Here is a 27,669-nt window from a genome sequence, read left to right on the forward strand (position 1 = left end):
TTCCTTTAAGTCATATTCAAATGTTAAAATTGGGGGGACAAGATGAATATAGGCGGTCAAGTGGGGAAAGGTTAGCGTGTGGGCCTCACAGTTCTGAGTTTGAGGGTTCAATTGCAGGTTCAAGGGGGTTTAAAATGCCCCACGAATATGAGATCACTCATGCTAGATTTTACGCCTATTAACGGGAAGGATTGAGTTAATGAAATTCACGTAGAAGGTAGAAAGAGAAAAAGAGAGAGAGGGAGGGAGAGGGAGGGAGAGAGTTAGAGCGTGAGTGGTAGAGAGAGAAAGAGACTGGGTGAAATGAAGTAAGAGTCCACAAGAGGATGAAGACGTAGACGAGCTGGATAACAAAGTCAACTCCAACACTTTGTAACATTTTTCGCTTTCACGTACCAGCCAATGAGAATAAGAATGCTGCTCGTGAGACGAACAACCTTCTAGAATGTTTGTGCGCGGTGAGTCCCAAAACAACGCATCTACTGTTTTGTGTGCATATGTGCGTGTGACCTATTGTGTCTATTTAAAAAAAACATAAAACTGTATATTCTCAGATTTCAGATGATCATTATAATAACTCAAAGAACAGCTTTTGCATTTTAAAATTAAATACATATGCATGCATGTACATCTATGTGCATGTATGTATATATGTGCTCATATATATTTATGTGTATGTACGTATGTACATCTATGTGCATGTACGTATGTACATCTATGTGTATGTATGTATATGTGCTTATATATATGTATGTGTATGTATGTATGTATGTACTTATATATGTATGCTTATATATATTAGCAACACACTTATTTATTTTCATATTTATTCATGTATTTATTTCTTTAACTTACTTATTACCTATCTATTTTTTCCTATTTCTGCATTCTCACCTTCTTGCTACTGTGACAACGAAATTTCACCAATACGGGATGAATAAAGATAAACATTGATTGGACGTCGATTAGTGATAAACATTAAAATTTACAGCAGAACAATAATTGTAGGTTACGGTGGTATGCATAGCCATCTTGGGTTGGAAGCGAAATCCACAAAAGTATATATTGTACAGCATTGATGGTCATTTCGTGTATTATCAATACTATGCGTAACACACTATTATAAACTTATCGGAAAGTGTTTGCCGCCATCTTATGTCATTACGGGCTATGATATGTGCGCCAGGTTGAGACTGTTAATAATTTTGAATGCCTTTGTCGTCAAAGCGAAGCGTCCCGGTTGATGGAGGTTTTGGGTGGGCTTGGCAGTCAATGGCAGTCGTCCTAGAAACGGGTTGACATTAATCTTCTTAGGGCCGTCGACGCATCACGCGGCGTCTACTGACACGCCTTCGCTTTAGCTTTCCTGCGTTGCGCTCACAAGTATTTTCATCTTGGTTGGCATCTTTAGCCTCCGCTTCAATTAGAAAAGATGCTTAGCTGGCACTTTCCGCGCACTCTACACTCACCATGTTTCTATTTTTAGTTCGTGTGAGTGACCTTTACATGAACTTGGTCAACACAGACAATTACTGATGTCAACAATACAAATGGACATCTTGATGTTGCGCGCAAAAACTAAGGGAACATTTTATCTGAGTTTTTGTTTGAGTCAAAAATGACAATTAGAATACCAAAATAGTCCCGAATAAACGAATGTTGGCAGCCCTACTCAAAAATATTTGAAAAATGATTTCCAATTTGAATTTCCAATGGACCACGAGCAAGACAATTGATTCGATAAAAGTTGATGGGCGTCATTTGCATAAGCAAATTAAGAAGAAAAATAACAATGTAGAATTTTCCGATAGAAGACGGCCGGGGATGCCAAAATCAATACAGTGGAGGAGGCTATGAAAAATATGTCTGCATGTTGCCATGGTGACTGCAGTTTGGTATAAAGTTCCATATCACGTGTGCATCTCATCTCATTTTCTGAACCGATTTATCCTCACTAAGGGGGTGCTGGAGCCTATCCCAGCTGACTCCGACCAATCGCAGGGCACAAGGAGACAAACAACCATTCACACTCACACTCATACCTAAGGGCAAGGCAATTTAGAGTGTCCAATCAGCCTACCATTTTGGACTGTGGGAGGAAGACGGAGTACCCGGAGAAAACCCACTCAGCCCCGGGGAGAACATACAAACTCCACACAGGTGGAGTGGATTTGAACCCAGGTCCCCAGAGCTGCGAGGCGGACGTGCTAACCACTCATCCGCTTGGCCGCCCATCGCGTGTGCAACCTTATGTAAATTTATGCATGTTTATGGATGGTGCACAACATCCACATGACACCCGCCCGCAGTGGGTGAAGCAGCATGTGGCGCAGTCACCAAGCTTATTTCAAGAATTATGAGCCTTTTCAAGCAAATATTTACCATGGTTTGACTCGTCTACTATCTGAAAATTTCAGAAACATAAACAGAAGCCTGCCACGTGTTAGCTTAGCGACAGTCGGCGGACTGATGGCTGGCGTGTTGCCTGACAACGCCGGGGGGAATCGGCGCACCTGGCGCTAGAGTTGCATCCTCTGGGGAAGCGTCCTCATCATAGGATGAAACAAACTTCAAAATGTGATGAAAATTAGCAAAAAAATGGCAGTGGGGGAATTTTGCGAATTATTCTCAAGTTAAAAGGCAGGGAAAGGGTTTGTTTTTAGCATGATGCTTCTCAAACTTGTATGCACACAATGTTTTATTCATTCATCCCACTTTTCTTCCAAAGGGTCGCAGGGGGTGCTTTAACCTATCCCAGCCAATCACAGCCATTCACACTCGTACCTAGGGGCCATTTAGAGTGTTCAACCAGGCATGCACAGGGAGAACATGCAAAAAATTCTACACAAAAAGGTCAGAACTGACTGGGGATTGAACCCTCGATCACAGAACAGTGAGCCGGACGTGCTTACCACATTTGTTTCTAAGACCACATTTCAAATTTCTCTCCTAGTCTATCCATTTATCATCTACATCAGTGCCATCTTGGCAGATGGGAGATTTTTTTGAAGCAATCATTTATCAAATTCAACCAGCAACATTTTCGGATCAGAGTAAAACTCTTTTACAAGGAAAATACATCTGTCGTAATGTACATCCATAAATTCATTGCATACATAATCGGTGTCTTTGGCCAGAAGGATGCCTTTTGTTGACATTTTGTGGAGATTAGTCCAACGCTTCAGAAGAGACCCAATTACTTTGGCTGTCACTCAAAAAGCAGCCACTTGGCACACACATTCACACGCTTTTTTTTTACAGCTGTTGGCTTGTATGCAAATGCTTGCATGGCCTTGTGTTTGTGTGTCCAAGATCACTTTGTTGTCGTGAGGGTACGCCAAAAGTCAACATGACGTCCTGATTCTGAACACCAGCCAATAACAGGAAGAGTAAGCTTGCATTTTTTTTTTTTCAATTTGAAAAAATAAAACATTTGAAAATACGGCTTTGGGTTGTTGGGCTGGTGCAACTGAAGCGAGACATCAAGTACGAAGAGAGAAAAAGAACTTAGTGTGCCGGCCATCAATTATTGATGGAGTCCTGGGAGCATTTTCAGCTTTGCTCTGCTTGTTCAAGCGTCATCTGTTGCCAGGCAGAAACAAACATACGAAAATGGATCACGCCAAATCGTATGCGAAACCGTCAAATGTGGTCTATAGTAGGTTGTCGTTTTGCTTTTCCGCATGTTAGCATTTAGTGTTTTCTAAATGTTTGTGTATTTAATGGCGTCGACTTCAAAGCGGCACACGAGGGCCCGCAGGCTGAAAGTATGCTACTTTAAATAGGACGTGCACAGAACCGTCCACTTTGCTTTCATGCCATCAGACACTTCAAGCAAAAGCACTTGTGTGCATGCACAAATGTGCCGGTGTGTGTTGGAGTGCCATAAACATTCCCATAATGCATTTGGCTACATATGCTTTAAATGTAAAAAGGTATGTGATTTCAGAAGTGGCTGGGATCACGACGCGGTCACTTTCCTACATGTATTGAAACGCCTCATAGTTGGCGTGGAATCAAACCAAAACCACCTCTCTCTCCGGCAAAGTCTTGGAACGGGTTTTTGCTCTGCACTAGAGTTTGCCGGTTTGTAGTCACGCCAGTCCAAAAATATTTTAGGGGTCTAATCCGGACCAAATCCGAATAGTCTTCACATCTGATTTGACTGTATTTCAATTTCTAAGCAATTTTGGCGGCGGTCCAAAGCACAACACGACAATGCCTATGATAACAAAGGTCATTCTGATTGAAAACAATGAAATGTGGACTCACATGACCGCCTCCCATTCAGGTTACGGTGGCGTGGAGCTGCTGCTTGTTCTGTGCGGCCTGGACGCTTCGCTGTCGTGCCCTCTCCACTGCGTCTGCTACACGTCACCCAGCACCGTCTCCTGCCAGGCCCATAACTTCCAGACGGTGCCCGAGGACATCCCGCCGCACGGTCAGCGCATCTTCCTCCAGAACAACAAGATTGCCAGGCTCCTGCACGGCCACTTCCCGCCATCCGCCGCCACGCTGTGGCTCTACTCCAACAATATCTCCTACATCCAACCGTCTACCTTCCGCGGTTTCCGGCTGCTGGAGGAGCTGGACCTAGGCGACAACCGCCACCTAAAGGCAGTGGCTGTGGACACCTTCCGGGGTCTGGGCAACCTGCGCGCCTTGCACCTGTATCGCTGTGGTTTGCTGGGACTGCCGCCTGGCATTTTCAACGACCTCCACAACCTCCAATATCTCTATCTCCAGGTAAGCAAAAGTGCCACTAATTTTGATCCGTTGTTATCTCTAATGATTCAATAAGTTAAAATCATCTTAAAAAAAAAATAAAAACATTGCAGACAGAAAAAATGGCTGAATGTTAAGACCAACCATATGTATACATGTACATCTATGTGTATGTATATTTGGAAATATGTATGCATGTATATTTATGTATATGTATGTATATGTATGTATAATTATATAAATGTATGTATGTATGTATATTTATATACATGTATGCATGTATATATTTCTATAAATGTATGTAAGTATGTATATTTATATATATATATGTATACATGTATATTTATATACATGTATGTATGTATACACATGTACATAAATATACATATACATACATACACATAGATGTACATGTATACATGTGGTTGGTTTTAACATTCAGCCATTTGTTTAGTTAAAAAGCCTGACATCTGATCACGATTTCAATCATAAATTATCACCTCAAAATATTTTCCCCTGAAAGTAAAATAAGTAGCTTTTTTTTTTTACCTTGAATGGAATTGTTAAACAAGTAGAGCGTTTTTTTTTTTAATTCTCCCTTGTAGTTGCATGCTCAGAAAAAAACAGAAGTTAAAACCAATAATCCATCTGTATCCTGGATTGGAAGGATTATCTGCAATAAATCCTGCCATAGATCTCAATATTTTTATGGGATACAGTAATCTCTATTTGCTGGAGATAGAGGCCAAGCCCTTGACGAGAAAAAAAAGACAACTGTCCTATTCTAAACTGATTTGAATAAACAAACAGCCTTATTGTTCACTGTATTGCCCGAAAGAGAAAGGAGAGTAAATAAAGCAAGCGAAAACCATGGTCTCTCCCATAGGACAACCAGTTGGAATTCCTAGAGGACGACCTCTTCATTGACCTACTGAACCTAAGCCATCTGTTCCTCCATGGCAACCGCCTGTGGAGCCTCCACCAGAACACCTTTCGGGGCCTGGGCGCCTTGGACCGTCTACTCCTGCATCAGAACCGCATCCAGTGGGTTGACAAACTGGCTTTCCACGATCTGAGGCACCTTACCACGCTCTACTTGTTTAACAACTCCCTGACGGAGTTGACGGCGGGGAGCCTGGCTCTCCTGCCGGCCCTCGAGTACCTACGCCTCAACGGCAACCCTTGGGTCTGCGACTGCAGGGCGCTCCCCCTTTGGGACTGGCTACGGAGTTTCCGGGGCTCTACTTCTTCATTAGAGTGCCTTTCACCTCTGGAGATGGTGGGGAAAGACCTGAAGACGCTAAGAAAAGACCAGCTACCCATTTGTCCCAAGGGGGAAGTCGAGATGGTGGGCGAATCGTTGAACCACCTGAATCGTCACCGGAGCCACCATGATCGGCACCAGCGGCCGTACCTGCCCCACGGCGACCAGCACAACCCCCCGCCACATACGGCCCCGCCGCGACCCCCCAAAGGGGCTCGGGGGAACTGCACCAGGCGTGGGCGTAAGCACAAAGGAGACGTTGAAGGTAAACAAGACAAGTCGACCACCGTGAGAAGGAAGAACAAGTGTGTCCCCAGAACTTCAGCAGGGCCCCCGATTGGTGTTCAGAAAGCATTTAACATGGCGAGCAAACCCCATCGAGGGACCCTTTCCTGCTTACTTCTGCTCACGTCTCTGATAACTGCACTGACCCAGGACATGGTCACTTTTAACTGGACAGTTTAGAGGGGACTCACAAATCCAGTGTCAAAAAATCTTTGAGGGGATGAGTATGTGCAATATTTTATCAGATCATTGTGAAATTCTTTCAGGTCAGGGAAAGGTACATTTTTTGCTATCTGTGGAGATTTTCAATCATCCAAGTCCACAAAGTTTGAATGGTGAAAGCTAACACCTAATACATTTTAGATGTAGACAGGCTAGCAGGTGGTCTTCAATTCAATGAAAGAGCAATTTCCTATTACATTCAACCTTTCCAGGGTTCTTTCTTGATGACAATAGACTTAAAGTCACACTATTATCTCAGGGGGTGCTTTACTGAATTCAATAGATTGGACTGAGCCACAACCCAAGCGAGTTTTCATCCAATTTTCCTATCTACTCAGTTTCCATTGAGTAATCCCCTCGCCACATTACATAAAGTGTTTTTTTGTATACAATTTCAAGAGTTATGGATCTTTGCCCGGATTGTGGCATTATAATTAATGTGTAAAAATCCACAATGGCATTACATTGTATCCATATGCCGAAGAGCCAATGCAAAACCCCAAGGCAATGTGACTGAACAGATGCCACCCACGCAAGGAGAGTGCCTACTAATGGCCTTTCTGTCCTCAAGTTTGGAGACAAAAGCCTCCATTTTCAAAATGATGGAAGATGTGGTTTCCATTGTTAATGGACTACTTAGCCATGGATGCGGTCTTAGAGCCATGTTTCAGGTCAATGTCTTAAGCCTGGTCTTTGTTTTTGACACAAGGCCTCGATCCTAACCCTGACACAAACAGTTTGTGTGGATCTTTACGGCCACATTGGAGGCATGTGGTGCCTCTTGTCCAATCTTGTGTCGTCCTGTCAGGAAGATTCTCATTGAAATGTGAAATATGTTTACTTGGATCATCAACATGCTGCTCCATTTTCAATTTCTCCTCTGTAGATTTACTCCATTCTAATCCTATCTTTCCTTCAACTTTATCTCCTCCAGTTTTTCATCATCATCATCATCCCCTGCCACTTTTTTTTCCATCTTCTCCATGTCCTTTACCGTCAGATCTGTACTACTCCTGCCATGTCCAATCTTGTCCAGTTTGACCTCTAGTGCTCGCTATCTTGTCATCTTGCTTTTCATCTTCCCATCATGTCTTTTCCATTCTGGCCTTCTGCTGACCTTGTCCTTTCTCATCTCCTCCTCCCTCCCGTCAAGCCATCTATTCCATCATCTTTTCATCCTTCACAACTCATCTCCGCATCTATTTTCATCTCTTTTATCCAGGTGTGCCGTCTGATTTTCCTCCTTCACCCATTTCGTTTTCACCTCCATGCTTGTTCCTAAATAAACAGAAGGTGTCCTCAAAAAAACAACTGTCTTGTATTTGTGCAACATACCCACTAATAAATGCAACCTGAGGCACAATGATAATAAACCAAGAAGAGAAGAAGGAGGTAAAAAAAAAAAAAAGAAAAGTATTTGGCCATTTTAAAGTGTCCTACTTTCTCTTTTCCCATCAAATATGCAGCAGACTTTTAACACGCACGTCGTGTTGTCAGGGTGTATTAAAAGTGAGCTGAGCAGGAGGTCAAAAGAAGTGTTAGCATTAACAAAGTTAGCATACTGTGTCCACTAGAAGAATGGATTTAAGAGGGCCGTTAGATTGTGCCCACCCAATGCCAACATGCCCATATTTGGAATGCAAAGATAATTTAGGATGGCTTTGCCTTCACTAATGATTAATGGTAAGACATTTCAATTTTCTTATTTTATTTTCTGAACTGCCTTATACTCATTAGGGTCGCGGGGGTGCTGGAGCCTATCCCAGCTATCGATGGCCAGCCAATCGCAGGGCAGAAGGAGATTCCCAGCCATGCACACTCACAACCACACCTAGGGGCAATTTAAAGTGTCCAATAAGCCTTCAATGCATATTTTTGGTATGTGGGAGGAAACCGGAGTACCCAGAGGAAACCCATGCAGGCCCGGGGAGGACATACAAACTCCACACAGATGGACATGACCTGGATTTGAACCCACTCACTCCCACCAGACCTCCCACAAATTTCTGACACAACTTAAATTGCATTCACCCTTGATTAGATGAACACTTTTTTTTGGACTCCGCGAATAAGATTTAGAAATTAGAGCATCCCTCACGAGGCGGCGGCGGCCACGTTCTCGTCAAGGCTTTCAATTAAAGGCTGTCGACTTCCTTCTTGCCCATCAAAGACGAGATTGAAAGTGTGCCGATGTGTTGGCGGTGGCAAAGTAAGAAGTTGGGGGGAAAGTAGGTACTTCTCAATGACAAACAAGTAGCGTGGTTATTAATTTGAAGCCTCATGTCAGCTGATTTAAAGCTACAGAAGGCTTCCCTCCAATCTGTCATGCCTTAACTGGTTACCATGGAAACAGTCTCCTCCTCCCACCTCTATCTGTCAACCTCCGTGACACCTTTAGTGTCTGACAATCAAACCCCTCACTTTATGATGTCAATCACTTGCCAATGTTGTCAATAACAATAACAGAAATTGTCGGGCCACTTTTAGCAATTGTGGACTTATTTACGGCTTCACAATGTCGTCCAAAATATAGATGCGCGTCACACTGTTATACAACGTTACAAAGCTAAATAAAGACAGATTGAGTAACTCTTGGCTTGGGAGACTTGATTTGAACTTGATATTTTGAAATGGTTCCATTTCCGTTCTGGGAACTTGATTATTCCAACAACAGAGGAAGAAGCAGCTTCTCTTTTTATAGGCTATATACATGTTTCCAAGCTGTGTTCAAAAATAAACCAGCATTTTCCAACTCTTTTAAGTCACAGTGCATTCCTGCCATCACAAATGGCATCCGTGCCAATCCACCATGAGTCACTTGTTAGAAAAGAACAACGAAAGCTGTGAAAACAACAATCTCGTTCAAATAATTTTTTCTTTTGTTTAAAAAAAAAAAAGGCATCATATGAGCCAAGCCGAAATGATGAAACGCGTAAAACTGCCCACATGAACACACAAAGTGAGTCACACTCAGACAATAAGAGCTTTGGCAACATTAGATTATGAAACAGAAGTCCAGGCAGAAATGGAAGAGAATGCACAAACCAAAACAGGTTTTACATTTAGAATAATACAAAATTACATGTGCTTTCACAATAACATTACATGTTAGAAAAGTGACCTTTTTTTAATCAAATTTACCATTTTAAAAGTGTCATTTCAATTTTTTTTAAGAGTTTTGAAGGACAATGCTCCATCACTTTAAGTATTCATTTTACTCAAATGTTTCCAAAGAAGGGCTATTCTTGTGAGCATGAAATATGAATTCAAAAACTAAAAAAGACCAAATGAATGCTTAAGTAAGGTGGTTCCACAAATACATGCGGCTTCACAGAATGGCACATTGCAAATGTGTGTATGCATGTGTGATTGCGCTTACATTGAATGTCTCCAGCTTGATTCTGTTCCTAAAGACATGCGTACTGAAGTGGACTTTCCGGAAAACCTAGTTGAATGCCTCCTCATCCTGGCCAGCAAAGCACACATCATAATAATTAGAATCAAACACTACCAAAAAGGGGCAAGAAAGAGCACACGTGTCAAACTCGTGTTTGTCATGGGGCACATCGTTGAGATGGAGACGCCGTTATGTTGGCCATATGAATATTTTACACTTTCCAGCTTCCCCTCCTAGTCAGAAAGGATTCAGCACTGTCACTAACGGTGAAACTAGAGCACAACTGTCAAAGTGGGGAGGCCTGTGGACCAGATCTGACCGGTCACTTTGTGCAGTTTGCCAGGATAAATCATGTTTGCTGACTTGTTTCATCCAAACATTCAAATTAAGATTATACACACATACACAGATAATAATGTATGTATTATATCCCATTTTTAACAAAAATATTTTAAAATTACATTTAAAAAATAGAATTTTTGTGTTTTACGTATACCTAATTGGTATATTTTCATCATCAAAATTGAACCTGACATGGAAGACATGGGGAAACACACGAACAAACACACGGGGTTTAAATAGATTGACAAGGGTTGATAATGTACACGCACACGGGTGGTTAAGAGAGCAAAGGAAGCCCGGAGAAACACAAGAGTTGTAAAAAAAATTGTAAAAGACAAGTCTCTTATTTGGAAGATGCTAAACTACGCTAAAAAATGGAAATGATTACGTGAAACTACCACTAACAAAAGTGCTCGGATTCCCTCCCATTTGTCTCTAATGACAAAATGAATCACAATTTCTCAACGCAGCACCACACGCCGACTAATAAGCTTTGCATTTCTCCGTCCCATCTGCTTCCAAAGATACTCACGCGTGTAAAAAATGTGCTCTCTCCTGAGAAGGAAAAAGCACACAGATGTGGAAATCGACAATCCTAAACAATGGAACAAGAAGTTGCCTGGGCTTTTAGGGGAAAATATGGCACTCACCAGGATGTGAGTGCGAATGCTTCTGGGATTTCAGGGTTCACCATAAGTATGGACCAAGCAGTCCACAATAGAGCTCCCTGAGACCTAAGCCAGAAGCAAATGAATTGACAACAATTTTTTGAGTTGATGAACCCAATGTTTATCCGCCCTTCCCAGTCAAAACGCATTGGACATCCAGCTTCTTCAATGGAAGCCCTTAAGTTAAATATGTGCACTGTAACACCCAAAACCTATCCAGTCCGCTCAGTTCTGATCCGACTAACGCAGGTTATTATGTTGGCTATGTATTCAGCACGAGTTGTTGTCAACACGTGTCTCGCAGTTCTCAGATCGAGGGTTCAATCCCAGTGGCTTCAAACATGTTCTCCCCTTGCTTGTGTGGATATCCTCTGGCTACTGTGTGTCTTTTCACATCTCAAAAACAAGCCTTGTGAGGATAAGCAGAATATTATCAAAAGTTAGGTTAGCTATATTAAATAATTCAAATGTGTTACGTTTTAGTACATATTATTCAACGAATTAGGCCATGTAGTCGTCAAACGTGATTCAGCTTACAAAAAGACTAATTTACTCCAGTCTATAAACATATGATCATTCATTTTCCACACTGCTTATCCTTGTCAGGGTCGCAGGGTGCCGGAGCCTATCCCAGCTGACTTTGGGCGAAAGGTTGACTACACTGTAGAACAAACTCATTTATCATACAAATGTGGTAGAAATTTATGGGAAAATATATTCGTTTTGAGGAACTAGTCAGAGTTTAATTAATTTTAACTTGCCATCATGTATTTAGTGTTTTGGCTTTAAAAGGATAGGTAATGATACGACATCCTCCTTTGTTTAAATTGGACGTCTATCCCCGTGGACTGCGAGGATTTAAATAAGTGAAAAGTGATGCACTGACCTCGTTAGGCTCCACCAGGGAGAAAAATGTGTCCACTTGGCAGTTGTAGGCAGTGATCCTGATTTCTCCCTACACACATTGCAAGCCACACGACATTGAGGTAGCCGCGTGACCCGGCGCGTGCTCGTCTCATTCTTACTCACACTCTTGTCAAAGCTGAAGACTTTGCCTTCCCCATTGAAGTTACTCCAATTGTGGATCTCCATGTTGTGGGTCACTCGTACTCGGATTGTCCAACTAGAAGGTAAAAGCGCAGTTTGAAAAAAGCCACCCATGTTTTTTCCCAGTGAGAAAAGATGTAAGAAGCACATGTCTGGAAATGATGCATTTTCACTGTGTGGTTATGTCATTGCAATATTTCAGTGTGACACATGTAATCCACCCACTTTCATACATATGTGCATATGACATGAGATGTTTCCTTTACTATTTTTTAAGCCTAGATGTGTGGCAACCTATATCTTCTTAGCAAATTTTACCCTGCTATGATAAAAAAACAATTCAAAAATCTACTCGAGCTTTGTTCTTCTAAATACTCAAAGTACAAAATGATCACCAGTTTCTACATGCTAATTAAATGATACAATCCTTTCAAAGAGAATTCAAAATTAATGTATTAAATTCACACAGAGGCTTATCTATTGAAATGCTAAATAATTTATGTAACAGTGTTCTGTGGAAGGGCAGGCAGTTTTTAGCGCGTGGGTTTTCTCCAGGTACTCCGGTTTCCTCCCACATTCCGAAGACATTTTTTTTAACTAGTTTTCCGTTAAAAACAACTGAATTTCTTGGAAAAATTCTGGCCGCCACAACAATGAAATCAAACGGATGAGGGAGGGGCCTCCCTTTTGCTAAATCCAGTTTGCAAGATTGGAACATCCCATTTGTCATTCAGGTGGAAAAGTACTAGAACAACAACTGGAAAAATTGACATTACTTTGACACCATTTTTATGCCGAATGAAGCGCTTTTTACTTTTTTTGTACCGCCAGCCAATGTATATGTATAGCATTCATAGAGTATGTATTATGATGGTTAGTATCAGACTGAACATGGCCTACTTGGATGCATAGGCATTGCACAAAGAGTTGAAAATCATTTTCAAAAGGCTCCTAAGGCAGAGCTGCTTTCCAACTAATGAGCATCCCGACCGCTCACATCGGGCGCTTTGCGAGCCACAGCTGTGCGACTGCGTAATTCCCAGGGTAGTGCCATCAACCATTCAAATGTCTTTTTAAAGTTTTGGGGGGGAAAAAACGGCAGACAAAGTTTCAAAGAACCAACACGAAGGTACAGAAACATAACACTGAGTCATCGTTGAGAGGAATTAAGTCAAATGGATGCTAGAAAAAATGAATCAACTCACTCACTGAAGTTCTGGTTGAGTTTTTGGTTGACATTTTTCCAGGTGTCAGTTATTACGACTCTGTTTACAAATTAGAATATTCTCTTGGGATTCTACCTACAACACAGGTGTCAAAGTGGTGGCCCGCGAGCCAAATCTGGCCCACCGCATCATTTTGTGTGGCCAGGGAAAGTAAATCATGAGTGCCGACTGACTGTTTTAGGATCAAATTAAAATAAAGAGTATAGATGTATCAAATTCCCTGAATTTCCCCCTTTTAAATCAATAATTGTAATTTTTCAATCCATTTTCCGTGTTTTTAGTTCAAAAAGGATTTTGTAAAATATAAAAATCAATTAAAAAAAGGTAAAATAAACATTTTTTTAGATCTATAAACAAAACTGAATATTCAGGTCACCTTCCACAGTACAAGTAGACGCTCATATCTGCAAATCTTCTGTGATAAATTCAAGCAGGCTGCTTTTCCTTTGCTACGAATTTCTGGCATCATCAGCCGATCAAATTAAGACTACAGCGACTGTCAACCTTGTAAGTTATCATAAAATCTTGGCTGTTTGTCGCATGGCTGGGTGTCAATTTTCTCAAAAAGTTTTCTTTCTCATCTCTTGGCAGGACGTCCTGTTGTAAGAGGTATTTATCTTCCCGCCTGCTGCGAGTTCACCTCGCCCCTTGCTGGACAGCGACCAGTCGCCAATGACTCAGTCGACGCAACACCTCGAGGCTTGGCATGGGTTGACGGCCATATTGAAAAATGAGTTACATAACTGAAATTGCAACATGGTCAAACTTTTCAAAAAAACACAAAAACCTTTTTTGTTTGAGACATTGGCTGAATGAATGAGGAGGGTTGACCCAAAAATAAGCAAAAATAATTGCATTACAATGTGCCAAGTACAACATACAAACAAATACCTTCTCTTTCAAGGCAATGAAATACTTTTATCAGGTTAAAATATTGACAACTAAGCACTGCATTACAATGTAATTTAGCTTATTGATAAAGAACCAATGATCCTGTTGATTATATTAAGTATTGACAGGAAAGCAGTAATGCAGCATTTTATGAAATTTGAATACTATACAGAAAACATAGGAAAATGTGGCCTGGCCTTTTCCTATGTTTACTTCTTTTGTTAATCTGTCCCGGCCCGCCAAGCATAGTCATGATCAAGATTATTAATCGCATTCATTTTGCTGCTTTTCAACGACTTAACGCGACGCCTCGTCTTGGTTGAGTCAATCTTCATCAGTGCGCTCAAGAGCTGCAACACCTACGTGCATGCACGTGATTTTTTACCAGCATTCCCCAAATGAAAGACCACCAAAAACATGGAGATGCAATAAAACCCACAATTCCATATCATGTGTTATTATTACACCTGACCTATTATCTATTATAAGTGAAGCGTTCAGTCCAAGGGGCAGAGTTATTAATGTATATCACATAAACATTTGTCTGCATATTTTTAAAAAGCACATTTCTATTTTTTTACTTCATATTGGACACAAATTTTCACACAGCATAAAAACTCAATATGGGACGATTACATTTTTCAAGGGACGGTTAGAAACCCTTAGCATAGTATGACAGAATAGCATAGTTTAGCATTGCATACCATAGAATAGTATAGCAGTTTCATTATTGCATATGGGTTTTAAGACACACATTTGAAGGTTTAAAAATGCATCATGAAACGGGTTAACGTATAAAAAATGCAGAGCAGAAAAAGGGAAGCCAGTCTTTCTTAAAAGGATAAATGGCGCCGTCTACTGTTCAGATTGAGTAACAACTGTCTAATCATATCATATTGTATCACATCATCATATCATGAGATTCAGGCATCAGATATCTGTATATAATATAAAACTGAAATAATTATGACTAAATAAGACTGACTCACCATAACCTGCAACACTGGATTTCTGACTGGAACATCATTGAACAGGGACTGGAAGAAATAGTGATGTTAAAGTTAAAGTGGGTTTTTTTGCCACAAAAGACCACATTTTGTGTAGAGGGATTACACTAACAATCTGTGATAATGTTCAAATAATGTACAATTTAGTTTTTACCTCGATTGCCCCTTGCGCTAATCTGGCAGTCATATCTTAGTATAAAAGAGTTCTAAAAATGCTCAAAAACTTTCGGGAGTGATAAGTTTAAAGTGCGTTTATGCAGTAATCACGCTTTCAAAACATATAAAAGTCGCCAAAAAACACACAAAAAAGGAAGTACCACTAAGATCTAAGATCACTGGCATAACTCATATTTGTATTCTCTTTAAAACAATTTTAACATTTAAAATCACAAAATGATCAAATCAACCAAATACCGCAGCGTCCTATATTTTGAAGTGACAGGGAAACGTCATGTCCGTTTATAGGATGAATTTTGCAATCAAAATAAAAGCATAAAAAAATAACATAGTTATTAGAAATCTCCTAACAATACACATAGTAGTAATATCTCAATAATGAATAGTCTAATATTAAAACGAAACACATAAACCACCTGATTACATAAGACCCCAAACAACATTTCATGTGAATTTTGTTTTGAAGGCAGAAATAGAGTCACTAAATAACGAGCTAGTATGTTGGCTGCTTGCTTCCATTCGTATATGTAAACACATTTTTAGTTCACTAAATGGACCTTCCTTGTCTCGCGTGGCAAGATTACGTTGGTCAGAAATGGACCGCACTCGAACCTGCAACCAGGAAGCGTTTCAAGTCCCTGCTTGAATTAGAAGATGTCTTTGAAAGTGCCATGAATTTGACAACGTGAGTGTTTCTTGGATTCTTATGTTAACTTTGTCCATTTAAATGATGCTTTTAAAATTAGGATCTGATGTTTTTAAGTCATCGGCTGGCTTTTACTGCAAAAGACTAATTTGAAATAAAAAAGTTTGGCAGCGATCAGCCAGATCGAATTGGACGTGCATCCTTGTCAATGGCAGTGAATGAGGTATAAAAAATGAATACCTTAGTCCTTACCTTATGTATGTTTCCAGGCAGGATGACGTGGAATGCTTACGCAGCATCTCTGCAGGACGACATCATTACACGCGGAAGGACGCCTTGGAGGCTGCGGCTTGCAGGGAACGAGGCAACGCCAGCTTCAAATGCAAGAAGTACATGGAAGCAGCATTACACTACTCACAGGTTGTTGTTGTTGTTGTTTTTTATGTCCATTTTATTTTGAAATGCAGTCACACATGACAGGAAAACAGGGTACCCACTTTTATCTTGGGGCAAGGGTGTCAGACTCGGGTTGGTTCCCGGGCCGCCACTTTGACACATGATCTAGGGAACAAAATTGTCTCATTAAAAAAAACAACACTTCCGTACATAATGCAGAGGAAAAAAAACATCACTCCCAATTTCATGTGTCATATTTGTCTCCCACCAATCACAGGGTGTATGTTTATCCCCCAAAAGTTCGGACCAGCTGCCGCTGTGCTACGCCAACCGTTCTGCGGCACTTTTTCACCTGCAGCGCTACCAGGTCAGACCAATAGAAAGCTTAAACCGTGTATGACTGGCTAGCTAATTCCAGGACTTCATCCACAGGATGCTCTTGATGACCTATCAGAAGCTGAAAGAAATGGCTACCCGGCGGCTCTTGTGCATAAGCTGGAGAAGCGTCGGGCCGAGTGTCTGGCACGTTTCTCTCCGTCGGACCCTCGCAACGACCCGGAGGAGCGCTTGGACATGTCCCCCAAAGCGACCGTTGGCTCCAGCCCGGAGAAAGGTCGCCATGTAGAGGCTTCGGAGACGATAGAGGCCGGAGAAGTGATTCTGAGCGACCGCCCGTACAGCTCGGTCGTCATTCCGGGCGACGACGCATTCGGGTCAGAACGTCTGCGCTGCCACGCCTGCCTGAACCCCACCTGGCGACCAGTCCCATGTGGCGGCTGCTCGTATGAGCGCTACTGTGGCGCTCGCTGTAGGGACCGCGCCTGGGAGGAGCACCACCGCCGGGAGTGCCCGTTAGGGGCGGAGCTGTCGGCAGTGGGTGTCATGTCGCAGTTAGCGCTGAGGGTGGCGCTCAAAGCTGGCGTCGAGAAGATTCCGTCAGGAAGCGACGGCGCACAACTGGACGCTGCGTATGCGGGCATCTACAGCCTCCTACACCATCTGGACCGACACAGCGCTAGCATGCGCTTCCTGTGTGCCGTCACTGTAGCCACGCTTTGCCTGGAACTCCAGCAAATAACGAATAATAGCGAGGCGTTCAACTGGCGGCGGCTAGGTGGCGCCGCCTTCAGGCACTTGCTGCAACTGCGGTGCAACGCACAAGCCGTCATCACGTTAGAGGATCAAGGTGGTGACCATTCAATCACAACACCAAACATTTTAGTCGCCGGCTAACAGATGTTTTGTGTGGCAGGATTTTTTGACTCCAACGTGGTGTCCTGTCAAGAAAAACGGATCGCAAGCGCTCTCTTCCCGACGTTGAGTCTCATCAACCACTCGTGTCGACCCAACACCAGCTTAACATTCGGCGATAACGGCGTCGTTACCGTCCGAGCCACCCAGACCGTCCACCCCGGGCACGAAGTCCTACATTGTTATGGTGAGATGTTTCCTTTTCCGACTTAGGCGCCATCAGACGTCAACTTGTTTTCACTCAGGTCCTCACGCCAGCCGAATGGGTGTCGTGGAGCGGCGGCGACTCCTGCAGGAACAGTACTTTTTCTCGTGCAAGTGTGAAGCCTGTCGGGAGGAGCCATTGCGGGAGGGGCGGGACGACCAAGCGTCCGGACTGCTGTGTGCCACGTGCCAAGATTCTCCCTTGGTAAGAGTTTTCTGATGTTGGGGTTTATTCATGTTCACTCGTTTAGAGCCAACTATTTACGACTATTTTCGCTTGTGTGTCATGTGAAGTTGTCTTCCAGCGGAGGGGGTTGGTGTTGCCGTCTGTGCGGTCGCACGTTCAGCCGCCATGAGCTGACCAATCATCTGTGGATGATCGAGCGAGACTTGGATGTGGCAGTTGAACTCCTGGAAAGCGATAAGACTTGTGAGTGGCTAATTTTGCTACCCTGGGCAGACAGCTCTCCCATACAAATATACCTCAAATGTACCCCAAACACAGGAATGGTATATTATTTATGCATATCAAATGCATGCTTATAAAAAATGCTAATTTTGACTCCATAGAAATTTAAAAAAATATGACAACATAATTGAATTATGATTGATTGGATGCAAAATTTTACTTTCCTGGCCTTTTGTGACATTAAATCATCAACTATATCATCATAAGAAAGTAGTTAGTGTGTAAGGATAAGTATTACAGAAAATTAATGAATATGAAAAACATTTTTACTGCAACATTTTAGACTAACCACTAACTTGATGTCGAAATGAGGGAAAATAATCAAGACAACTGGTAATATAATTGAAATTTGTTTTTGCTTATTTCTTAATATTGACTTTAAGGGTGTTTTTTCTTCCTTTGCAGACGAGGCCATCGCCCGACTAGAAAGAATCGGACACAGAGCGGGTGTGATGCTTGCCCCGACGCACGCCTTGCGAGGTCGTGCCGAAGACATTATGGCGAGGACGCATGCCAGCCATGGTGCGCTAAAATCAAGACGCCCCAACTTTTCCAAGTTTGTGCCACTGGAATATTTTTTCTTTGCTGTAGGTGATTGGTCGCGTGCAGCGGTGCATCTGGAGCGTAGTGGAGCCGCTGTGGCAGTGAGCTTTGGCAAGGAAAGTGTGGAAATGGCGAGACAACTCGCCAAACTTGCGCAGCTGCACTTCAACGCGTAAGCCAAACTAATTCTCTAATTGGAATAGTTTATATACAGATATTTATAGGCAAACTATTTGAAAAATGATGTGTACTAACTGCTCTTTTTTTGTGTTGTCCTTTTCACACAGCGGTTGCAAAGCATCGGCGCTTGGCGTCATCCCCGAAGCCCGACGCCTTCTGAGCCTGCACTGCGGTGCCCTCTGCCCTCAGGTGCAAGAACTGGAGGCCATGGAGGAGTGTTTACGGAACTAAGCCCCATCATTTGACCCAAATACAAGCTTTTCTATTTTTTGTTAATATTAAAACCTTCAAGCAAAAAGTTTTTTTTTTTTTGCACCCTACCGGCATTGGCTTTTTGTGTCATGACGTCATTTCAATTTGCCGGTAGATAGATGACGCTACGGCATGGCGGTCTGGTAACCTTCAGGTGGCGGCCATCGCCCTCAGGAAGCCGCATGTAATTTCACGCCCCCGGAGCGGGACGACTGAGGAAGTCTCGGAGGATAGGTCGCCTTCCTCTTTTTTGCTGTCATTTTTCTCACATTAGGCTTTCCAGGAAACATTTCACTATCACTGGGGAAAAATTAGAATCTTAATTTTCAGGACCGATTAAAATGAATGCTTATTATGTTATATTATTGTGGGCTTAATGTTTGAGCTGTGAATGCCTCATGCAACCTAAATTGATGCACTGATTGTTTTCATGTTGTCCCAAATAAAGAATGTTTTTGCAAATATCTCATTTTGATAAATTCCCTATTATTATATATAAATATATATATATATATATATATATATATATATATATATATATATATATATATATATATATATATATATATATATATATATATATATATATATATATATATATATATATATATATATATATATATATATATATATATATATATATATATATATATATATATATATATATATATATATATATATATATATATATATATATATATATATATATATATATATATATATATATATATATATAATATATATATAATATATATATATATATATATATATATATATATATATATATATATATATATATATATATATATATATATATATATATATATATATATATATATATATATATATATATATATATATATATATATATATATATATATATATATATATATATATATATATATATATATATATATATATATATATATATATATATATATATATATCGTGTTAAGACTAGATTATATTAGAATTTTATTTCATCCCATATTAGGGAAATTTTTGTTATGATGTATTATGTCAAATGCAATGATATTTTCATCATGCGCTGCAGGCCACAGTTTGGAAACCTATAGGTTAGCATATCTAGCAAAAAAGTGACACTCTTTCCTATGGTAGGACTGACATACCAGGTTATCATCACCCTCAGCGCAGCCACACGTGATGGCAAGCGGTCAGCCGATGAGGACTCACCTTGTGACTCAGCAAATCTTTTTTTCATTTTGACACACTCTGCTCTATTTGCACTTATTGCTGTCTCCGCACCAGGCAGCCGGGATATTGGCGCCTAGGAGAAAAAAAACAGTAAGCAAAAATGGTAGTTCATAAAACAGAGGGAGATGGAAAATCACCCAAGGGGATTGGATTGTTTGTGGAGAAATAAGCAGCATCAGCAGTTGGCTGGTGAATTGTGAGGACAATCTTTTTTTCTTGTGTCCTGCAATTGGCTGGCGACCAATTCAGGGAGTCCCCCGCCTGATGCATGTAGGCCCCAGCACCCCCCATGACTCTTGTGAGGATGAGTGGTATGGATGATGAAAAATGTTTCCGTTTTTTTCATCTGTTTTTGTTATGTTTTTTAATGGTAAAAATGTCCTAATTTTACTGATGCACAATAACAATATAATTTTTTAAGAAAACATCCCCTTTCTCCACAAAAAAAAAAGTTTCTTTGGGACAAAACTTGAGAGGCACCTGAGTACCCGAAGAAAACCCACGCTAAACCGGGGCACACATGAAGGTTGGAGCATACCAGGGACTGAACTGTGAGGCGGACATGCAAACCACTTGTCCACCACCATGCCGACCCAGTCTTTTGCTTTTGTATTCATTTTTCTGATGGATATTGGTCCTGAAAAATGAAGGGTCTCATTTCCATTCAAATCCCATTTATCGCGCCTGTACGCCCGCAGCTTCTTCTTCTTGGTCCTTATGAATAAGGCATGAACGGTCGACCTGTCACTGCCTCCCGGGGGAAGGAGGATGGAGGAAAGGAAGACGCAGGCCGGGGGAGTCGGGGGGGGGGGGGGGGGGGGGCGTGTTCGCGGGGATTCGAAATAGATCTGTTGGAGTCGGTGTCGCCTGTCCATCCCACATCAATAAGTCATTGGGGCAAAGGGGCCAAATTCGGCCATTATGGATTATCTTAGCATTATGACTACCTTCTTTAAAAAATCAACAACAACAAATATTCTGTTAATGTTCATGAGAGGAGAATTTTTTTTTTTGCCTTTTAGCATCATGCAATGGGAAATGCTGTTGACATAGTCAATGATGCTCAAAACATTGAGGCAACGGGGATATGAATGCAAACGGTGGAGCAATGCATGTGGAAATAACTGTTTATGTTAAAATACAATAGTGTTTAACCTGTAATTGGTGGCCATCCAATCATTTTTTTTACAATATTTTTTTTTTTAAAGAGAAGTAATTAACTGAATGGTCAGTACCAAAATACCATTAAAACTCGTCACAGTCACAGGCTCATATGGTAAAACAGCGCAGCGGCGCCAGGAATCGTATCAGTGACAACGTGGCCCAGTCAGCGCGAGACCGGAGACGGCAGCCGAGCGCTTTTGGAACCAGATCGAGTTCCAAAGTGCAGATTAAGTGGGGATTTTTCCTTCCACGTCGACTGGGCAGGAGCAAGAAAACACTTTGTTTTATTTACAAGCGCTGAATGATTAGTAGAGAGCATGAAACCCCGTTTAGCAACAGAGATACCTTCCACGCCCTGGCGAGAAAAGTTCAAATTCATCAACAGGACAAAAAATGTTCAAAATGTCTCTCAAATACTACAAATACTGTCGTAGAATATGCCAGTGATGTTTAAATATTTCACCATCAGCTGCGATGAGAATGTCCTTGAACACCCAGCGCCAATTCTTTAAGTGTGATGAAGTATGACGTCGAAGCATCCTTCACGTTGCTGAAAATACCCCGCCATTAGCAATGGAACGTTTTCGAAGATGGAGTAGGAGGAGAAAGATACGATGATGGAATTTATTAGCGTCGCCTTTTTTAATGTAGAGCTAAAAATAACTTAATTTTCATCCTCAGTGCTACCCAATAATTAACATCTCACAGGGCATATTTTAAATTATTTGACGCGCACGTCATGTCTTTCATGGCTTTCTTTGAAATTGATAAGTCGAATGGAAACCACCACCACAAATGACACTGTCATCTTCAGCATGGTAGGCTTATCAGAAGGTAACCATTACCAAGTGAAGTGCACATATCAGGGCTATGGTTGTGGTTATTAGCTGACTGTCTTTGGTTGGAAAAAGAGTCAGGTTGCGGCCAACCGTGACCAGGTCAGGTGCTCCACTATTAAATCAGGTGAGGCAGTTCTGAAGTGTCTGGACTGCTGTTTGCGGAGCACGCTGCTGGGTTATGAGGCTTATCGCTAGCTCCCAGACACGCGACCTTATCTTACACCACGACACCTTGTGGATCAACACAATGGCAATCGTGGAAAATACTGCTTTGACTCAAGTGCAATGTGCAGATAACTGTAATGTAAATGTGTATTTGTTCTATATATATATATACACACACTCACCCAAAGACAAAATCTTTGGGTTGCCAGTGCAGGTATAAAGTAAATCAAGTGCCAGTTTTTTCCTCTCTTGTCAGCAGGGAATTTGAGCCTGAGATTATACGTAAATGAGAAGATTTTAAAAATGATTGGAAATGTTGAGAAAACCAGATGTGGTTTTGTTTGCCCAGAATCACTCGGGTTTTTTTTTTTTTTGCTGAGAAAAGAAGACAAAAGTAAACATGATGTGCATAAAGATAAATGTGCCATCTGAGAAAGTCACATGCATAGCTCATCGACTGCCATTCACAACTATAGACGTCCAATGTGTCAAGGGTGTTGAAGCTTGATAACATTACCCAGCATTTTTTTATGCTGCAGGATTTAAAAAAAAAGTTGTATATATATATATATATATATATATATATATATATATATATATATATATATATATATATATATATATATATATATATATATATATATATATATATATATATATATATATATATATATATATATATATATATATATATATATATATATATATATATATATATATATAATTGGATTTTTCTATGCTCCTTCCAATGATCTCCACTTTGTGTGTTTCTTTAATTCTCAAGAGTTTAAAAACGTTGCTCTTTTGTGTCTAACTTGTTTAACATCCCTGATTTAGAATATTCAACCGGATGTAGCTGAAAAAAAACCACAGTGTCTATTGCTGTCAAATGGCAGACACTGGTCAGGTAAGGTAAAAGAATGGAGCTCACGCCTCGGATAGACGATGACGTCATCGTCAGCAATTCAGCAACTTTTAGCAACCCTGCCAATTGTGGTTGGCCTCACACGCACGCGCAGACACGTGCACACGAGGGAGACGATAAGTGCCACCGCTCGCCGCGCCGGCGCTCACACGAGATCCACCATGCGGACGCGCGCCTGCACGGAGCCGCGGCGGCTGTGCGTGCTCGTGACCGTGCGCTGGCGTTGCTGGTGGTGGTGCGGCTGGGCAGCGCTCCTGGCGAGTGGCCGCGCGGACGAGGCGTGCCCGCAAACTTGCGCGTGCACGCGGGACTCCGCTACGGTGAGCTGCCTGGGTGACGGCGGCTCGGGGCTCCCACCACACCTGCCGGCGTGGACGTCCACCCTGATCCTCCGCGACAGGGACATAACAACGCTGCCAGGCGGCGCATTCACGACGGAAGACGGCGGCGAGTTGCCGGCGGCTTTCACCCTGTCGCTGTCTGCCAACTCCATCCGCGTGATCGAGGCAGACGCCTTTGCAGGTTTGCCACACCTGCGCCTGCTCGACCTGAGCCACAACCGCGTGGAGCGAATGTCGGATGGCGCCTTCCGAGGCCTGCGGGAGCTCCGCACGCTGTGCCTCAACGAGACGCTGGCGCCCGAAGCGGCGGCGGCGGCGGAGCTCTCGGCCGCGCTAGCCGTCGGCGACCTGCATAACCTCCACCGATTGGAGCTGACGGGGAACGGTCTTCGCGGTGTCCCGCTGGCCCGGCTGGACGCCTTCCAGCAGCTGCATCAGTTGGTTCTGGTCAACAACTCCATCCGGAACCTCGGGCGGGAGAACGTCAGCGTCTTGGAGCGCCATCGGCGCACTCGCGTCTACCTGGCGCTCAACCCCTTCCGCTGCACGTGCGAGCTGGAAGCCTTCTACTGGTGGCTGAAGAACGGTTCCCAATGCGCCGACGCCACGCTCCTCCTCTGCGCTGAGCCAGAGTCGCGCCGCGGGCTGGCCCTGGAGGGCCTACGCCCCGAGGACGTGGACTGCCTAAATGAGAACCTGGAGGCTGTGTCCTACGTCTTCCTAGGCATCGTGCTGGCTCTCATCGGGTTAGTCTTCCTCATGGTGATCTACCTCAACCGAGGCGGCATCAAGCGTTGGCTCAACAATATCCGCGAGGCCTGCCGAGACCAGATGGAGGTCTACCACTACCGCTACGAGCAGGATTCGGACCCGCGGCTTGCCAACGTGGCTGTCTGAGCGCCGGAAACGCCAAAAACTCTAAAAACTCCAAACTTACTTCTACTATACTGCCGTACTATCAATTGGTGCAAGGCTACATTTTTGGGACCGTAGCAATTTGTGTAGAGTGTGCATAGAAAATACTATCATTCATCTTCCCTACCTTGCATCCGCCTAAGAGTTGCACAGGTTGGTGGTGTGAATCCCAGCTGACCTCTGGCAAATGGCAGTCTACACCCTAGACTGGTCGCCAACACAGAGAAAAAGACAACCATTCATATTTCCATCATAGCAGCAATCGATCCCAGGCTTGCCCGCAACAAAGTCAGCTGATTGAAAATACTAATATACATCAAATAGATACGTATTTCTAGTTTTGCAGGATTTTAGGTGCTCCACTTCACAATATTTGAGCCAAAAGGGGAATCCCACCACAAACTTTTTCATTTGTGGCCACAAAAAGTCATTGTAGCATCTAAATACTTGTTTATGACTCCTAAATGTGCCGTATGAGACCACAAAAACTCATTTGTTCTTCCAAATTTATATTTTGTGGCCACAATATAATAATATATGGCCATGCTATGGGTATACTGCATATAATCTATCCTAACGTACATTTTGGTCACAATGCACCAATATAAAGCCATTCAAAGTGCACCCAAAATATTATTGGTGCATGGCCACAAAAATACAAATTCATAGCCTTAAATATGTAGTTTGTGACCACTAAAAATAGTTTATATAAAGGTCCAAATCTGTATTTTATCTGCTCTGCACATATACTGTACAGCATATCCTTCATATTGTATTCATACATTTTTAAAACTCATTCTGTTAGACAAAAAAAATCCAGCTTTTGTGCTGATATTGAAATGTATTGCCTTGTCAATGAACTATGTTGATGAAAGAGGAGGAGCTTCATTCCTAGAAATATAGCTATATTTTGCACATGTTGTATATGTGACATTTTAGGGGGGAAATGCAAATTCAAATATAAAGACTTTTTCTCGCATACACATTTTATTGTTTGTTGTTCCATTGACGTCGATATGTATTCAATCCATTTGGATTGGACGTCTATTACCGCCAATGACAACCAATGTATATTAAATACGCTTGTAAATATGTTTTGGAAAAATGTCAATAAAGCATTTTTGTACATAACTGTCTGATATTAAATTCAAATATAATGAAAAAGAAAAGAAAGACAATATTTTTTCCTCTTCATCATTATCACTCTTGTTTTCATCCTCAATAATTCTATTCACATCTTCATCATGGTCATCGTTCTTATCTTTTGAGTTCATTAATGGACCTGATTGTGTGTGTTAGCATTAGCCACTCAGCATCTTATCATAAGGCTTAAATGTTTGTGTGTGCACACACGCACAATCAATGGATTTATTAATTCTGCTGACTTGTTTCTCATGATGATGATAGCATGACCTCCATTCTGGGGCGAAGGACACACACACACACACACACCTACACACACACACCTACACACACACACACACACACACACACACACACATTATAAATCAGTTGCGCATTTCACACTGTAATGAAAGAACAGCGGTTGCTCCCGCAAAGGTGACTTCAATGCTAGTAGGAAGTGGCAACTTGACAAAAAAAAAGTGCATTTTTTTAAAAATGGCATCTTTAATATCTTTTCAAACGATGGTTTGTTTTTAAACTCTCCGAATATTTCTACTATATTTTATTGTGATTCAATTTTGCAAGCCTGTGCGACATAGGGAAGCTTTAATATTTTTAATACTTTATGATGTCTAAGTGATGTATATATGTAATGAATATATGTTAGGACAACAAAAGGGCAAAAGTACATAATTTTGTTGCGTTGAAATTTAATCGATACTTGGGGAAATCTATATGAATCTTAAAAAGTTTGATCTAATTAGGCAGTAAATGTGTTTCAAATTGATCCAGTTTGTGAACCGCTCGCTAATTAGCCTAACCCTAACGCCTAACCCTAACCCTACCGTGTTGGACACCTGACCTATGACCTTTGATTAATTAAATTAAAATTTAATTACATTTTATTCAAATTTGTATATTTCTATACATTATGGGGGGTATTGGAAAGTGTCATTGGGTGACTCTATTAAATTAAATGAGGGCTTATTTTACTGGGATGATAAAGGGGATAATTGTGGAAAGAATTAATAAGACAATAGAGGCTCATTGGAGGCTTATATGAAAATAAATAAATAAACATCACCAGGTCACCCCCAAAACTGCCATTGCATCCATCGTTCCACAGGGACAAAATATCATATTGAGTAAAATATTCCTTCATTTGGTATCTATATAAAGTGTGACATTTTTTTTTTTTACATTTTCCACTATTGAATTTTGCATTCAAAATCAGCGATTAGACAACAACAAGGAGAACTTTTGTTTTTCTAATGCTGACGTCTTATCAAGCACCTTGGCTGACCTGGGCTCTTAATTACAACACAAAAAAATGAAATTAAGCAGAACCAAGATAAGCCGCGGCTTTTATTCATGGCCCCACGAGGTCGTCCAAAGGTCGACCTGAGGTCAATCAACGAACAATGTATTGTAAGGTCAGCAGTTTACTTGAGGAATAACATTATGTCTCTCAATAGCAGTGCATAATGCAACATTCTCGACTTTTACAAGACAGAAGGGCTTTATTAGTAGAATTAGAATACAAAGTATCGCGATATCTTCCTCTACTATTGCGTAGGAGTGGGTGCTATTTGAGCGTTGCATCAGTAGTTTACAAAAAAAGCAAATAAAATATTTTTAAAAATAAACAATAACGCTACACAGTTTGTCTAAAATCACGTCAAATATATTTGAAACCTATCATCAAAAGAATAAATACTTACATAGCATGATCATTTTAGTGAAAATTATTTTTTACCAAGGTATTACATTCGGTCCGACACTTAAATG

The 27,669-nt window shown here is 41.5% G+C and overlaps 4 protein-coding genes and 1 long non-coding RNA gene across 11 annotated transcripts; 3 read left to right on the forward strand and 2 right to left on the reverse strand.

Moving 5' to 3' along the window:
* Positions 1–303: 303 nt before the first annotated feature.
* On the forward strand, positions 304–8,198 carry rtn4rl1a (reticulon 4 receptor-like 1a). Its single transcript, XM_077740708.1, has 3 exons — positions 304–458; positions 4,292–4,746; positions 5,612–8,198. The coding sequence occupies exons 1-3, from the start codon at positions 446–448 to the stop codon at positions 6,452–6,454; spliced, it is 1,311 nt and encodes a 436-aa protein (XP_077596834.1). The 5' UTR covers positions 304–445; the 3' UTR covers positions 6,455–8,198.
* On the reverse strand, positions 5,690–16,302 carry LOC144212656 (replication protein A 70 kDa DNA-binding subunit-like). 6 transcript variants are annotated; one of them, XR_013329792.1, is made up of 7 exons: positions 16,150–16,302; positions 15,057–15,104; positions 11,933–12,026; positions 11,790–11,858; positions 10,886–10,969; positions 9,876–9,962; positions 5,690–7,774 (listed from the first exon to the last, which is right to left on the reverse strand). XR_013329792.1 is itself a non-coding variant. In XM_077740710.1 (7 exons), exons 3-7 carry the CDS (start codon positions 11,965–11,967, stop codon positions 7,711–7,713), a joined length of 339 nt encoding a protein of 112 aa, XP_077596836.1. In that variant the 5' UTR covers positions 11,968–12,026; positions 15,057–15,104; positions 15,229–15,511; the 3' UTR covers positions 5,690–7,710. The 6 variants fall into 6 exon arrangements, 4 of the variants coding, with proteins under 4 accessions (XP_077596836.1, XP_077596837.1, XP_077596838.1 ...); XM_077740710.1 differs by lacking the exon at positions 16,150–16,302 and adding an exon at positions 15,229–15,511; XR_013329793.1 differs by lacking the exon at positions 10,886–10,969.
* smyd4 (SET and MYND domain containing 4) lies at positions 15,741–19,656 on the forward strand. 2 transcript variants are annotated; one of them, XM_077740704.1, is made up of 10 exons: positions 15,741–15,936; positions 16,167–16,317; positions 16,571–16,660; positions 16,726–17,482; positions 17,546–17,731; positions 17,790–17,953; positions 18,043–18,178; positions 18,623–18,739; positions 18,809–18,932; positions 19,048–19,656. In XM_077740704.1, exons 1-10 carry the CDS (start codon positions 15,803–15,805, stop codon positions 19,169–19,171), a joined length of 1,983 nt encoding a protein of 660 aa, XP_077596830.1. In that variant the 5' UTR covers positions 15,741–15,802; the 3' UTR covers positions 19,172–19,656. The 2 variants fall into 2 exon arrangements, with proteins under 2 accessions (XP_077596830.1, XP_077596831.1); XM_077740705.1 differs by having other exon boundaries at positions 16,726–17,479.
* Positions 19,240–27,660, reverse strand: LOC144212657 (uncharacterized). Its single transcript, XR_013329794.1, has 4 exons — positions 27,603–27,660; positions 24,884–24,963; positions 20,387–20,480; positions 19,240–19,492 (listed from the first exon to the last, which is right to left on the reverse strand). It is a non-coding gene; the product is annotated as an uncharacterized LOC144212657 (long non-coding RNA).
* Positions 23,656–25,815, forward strand: tpbgl (trophoblast glycoprotein like). The gene has a single exon (XM_077740709.1). The coding sequence runs from the start codon at positions 23,662–23,664 to the stop codon at positions 24,736–24,738; it is 1,077 nt and encodes a 358-aa protein (XP_077596835.1). The 5' UTR covers positions 23,656–23,661; the 3' UTR covers positions 24,739–25,815.
* Positions 27,661–27,669: the final 9 nt, after the last annotated feature.

The sequence above is a fragment of the Stigmatopora nigra genome, chromosome 19 (genome assembly GCF_051989575.1).
Source record: "Stigmatopora nigra isolate UIUO_SnigA chromosome 19, RoL_Snig_1.1, whole genome shotgun sequence".
Lineage (NCBI taxonomy): Eukaryota > Metazoa > Chordata > Actinopteri > Syngnathiformes > Syngnathidae > Stigmatopora > Stigmatopora nigra.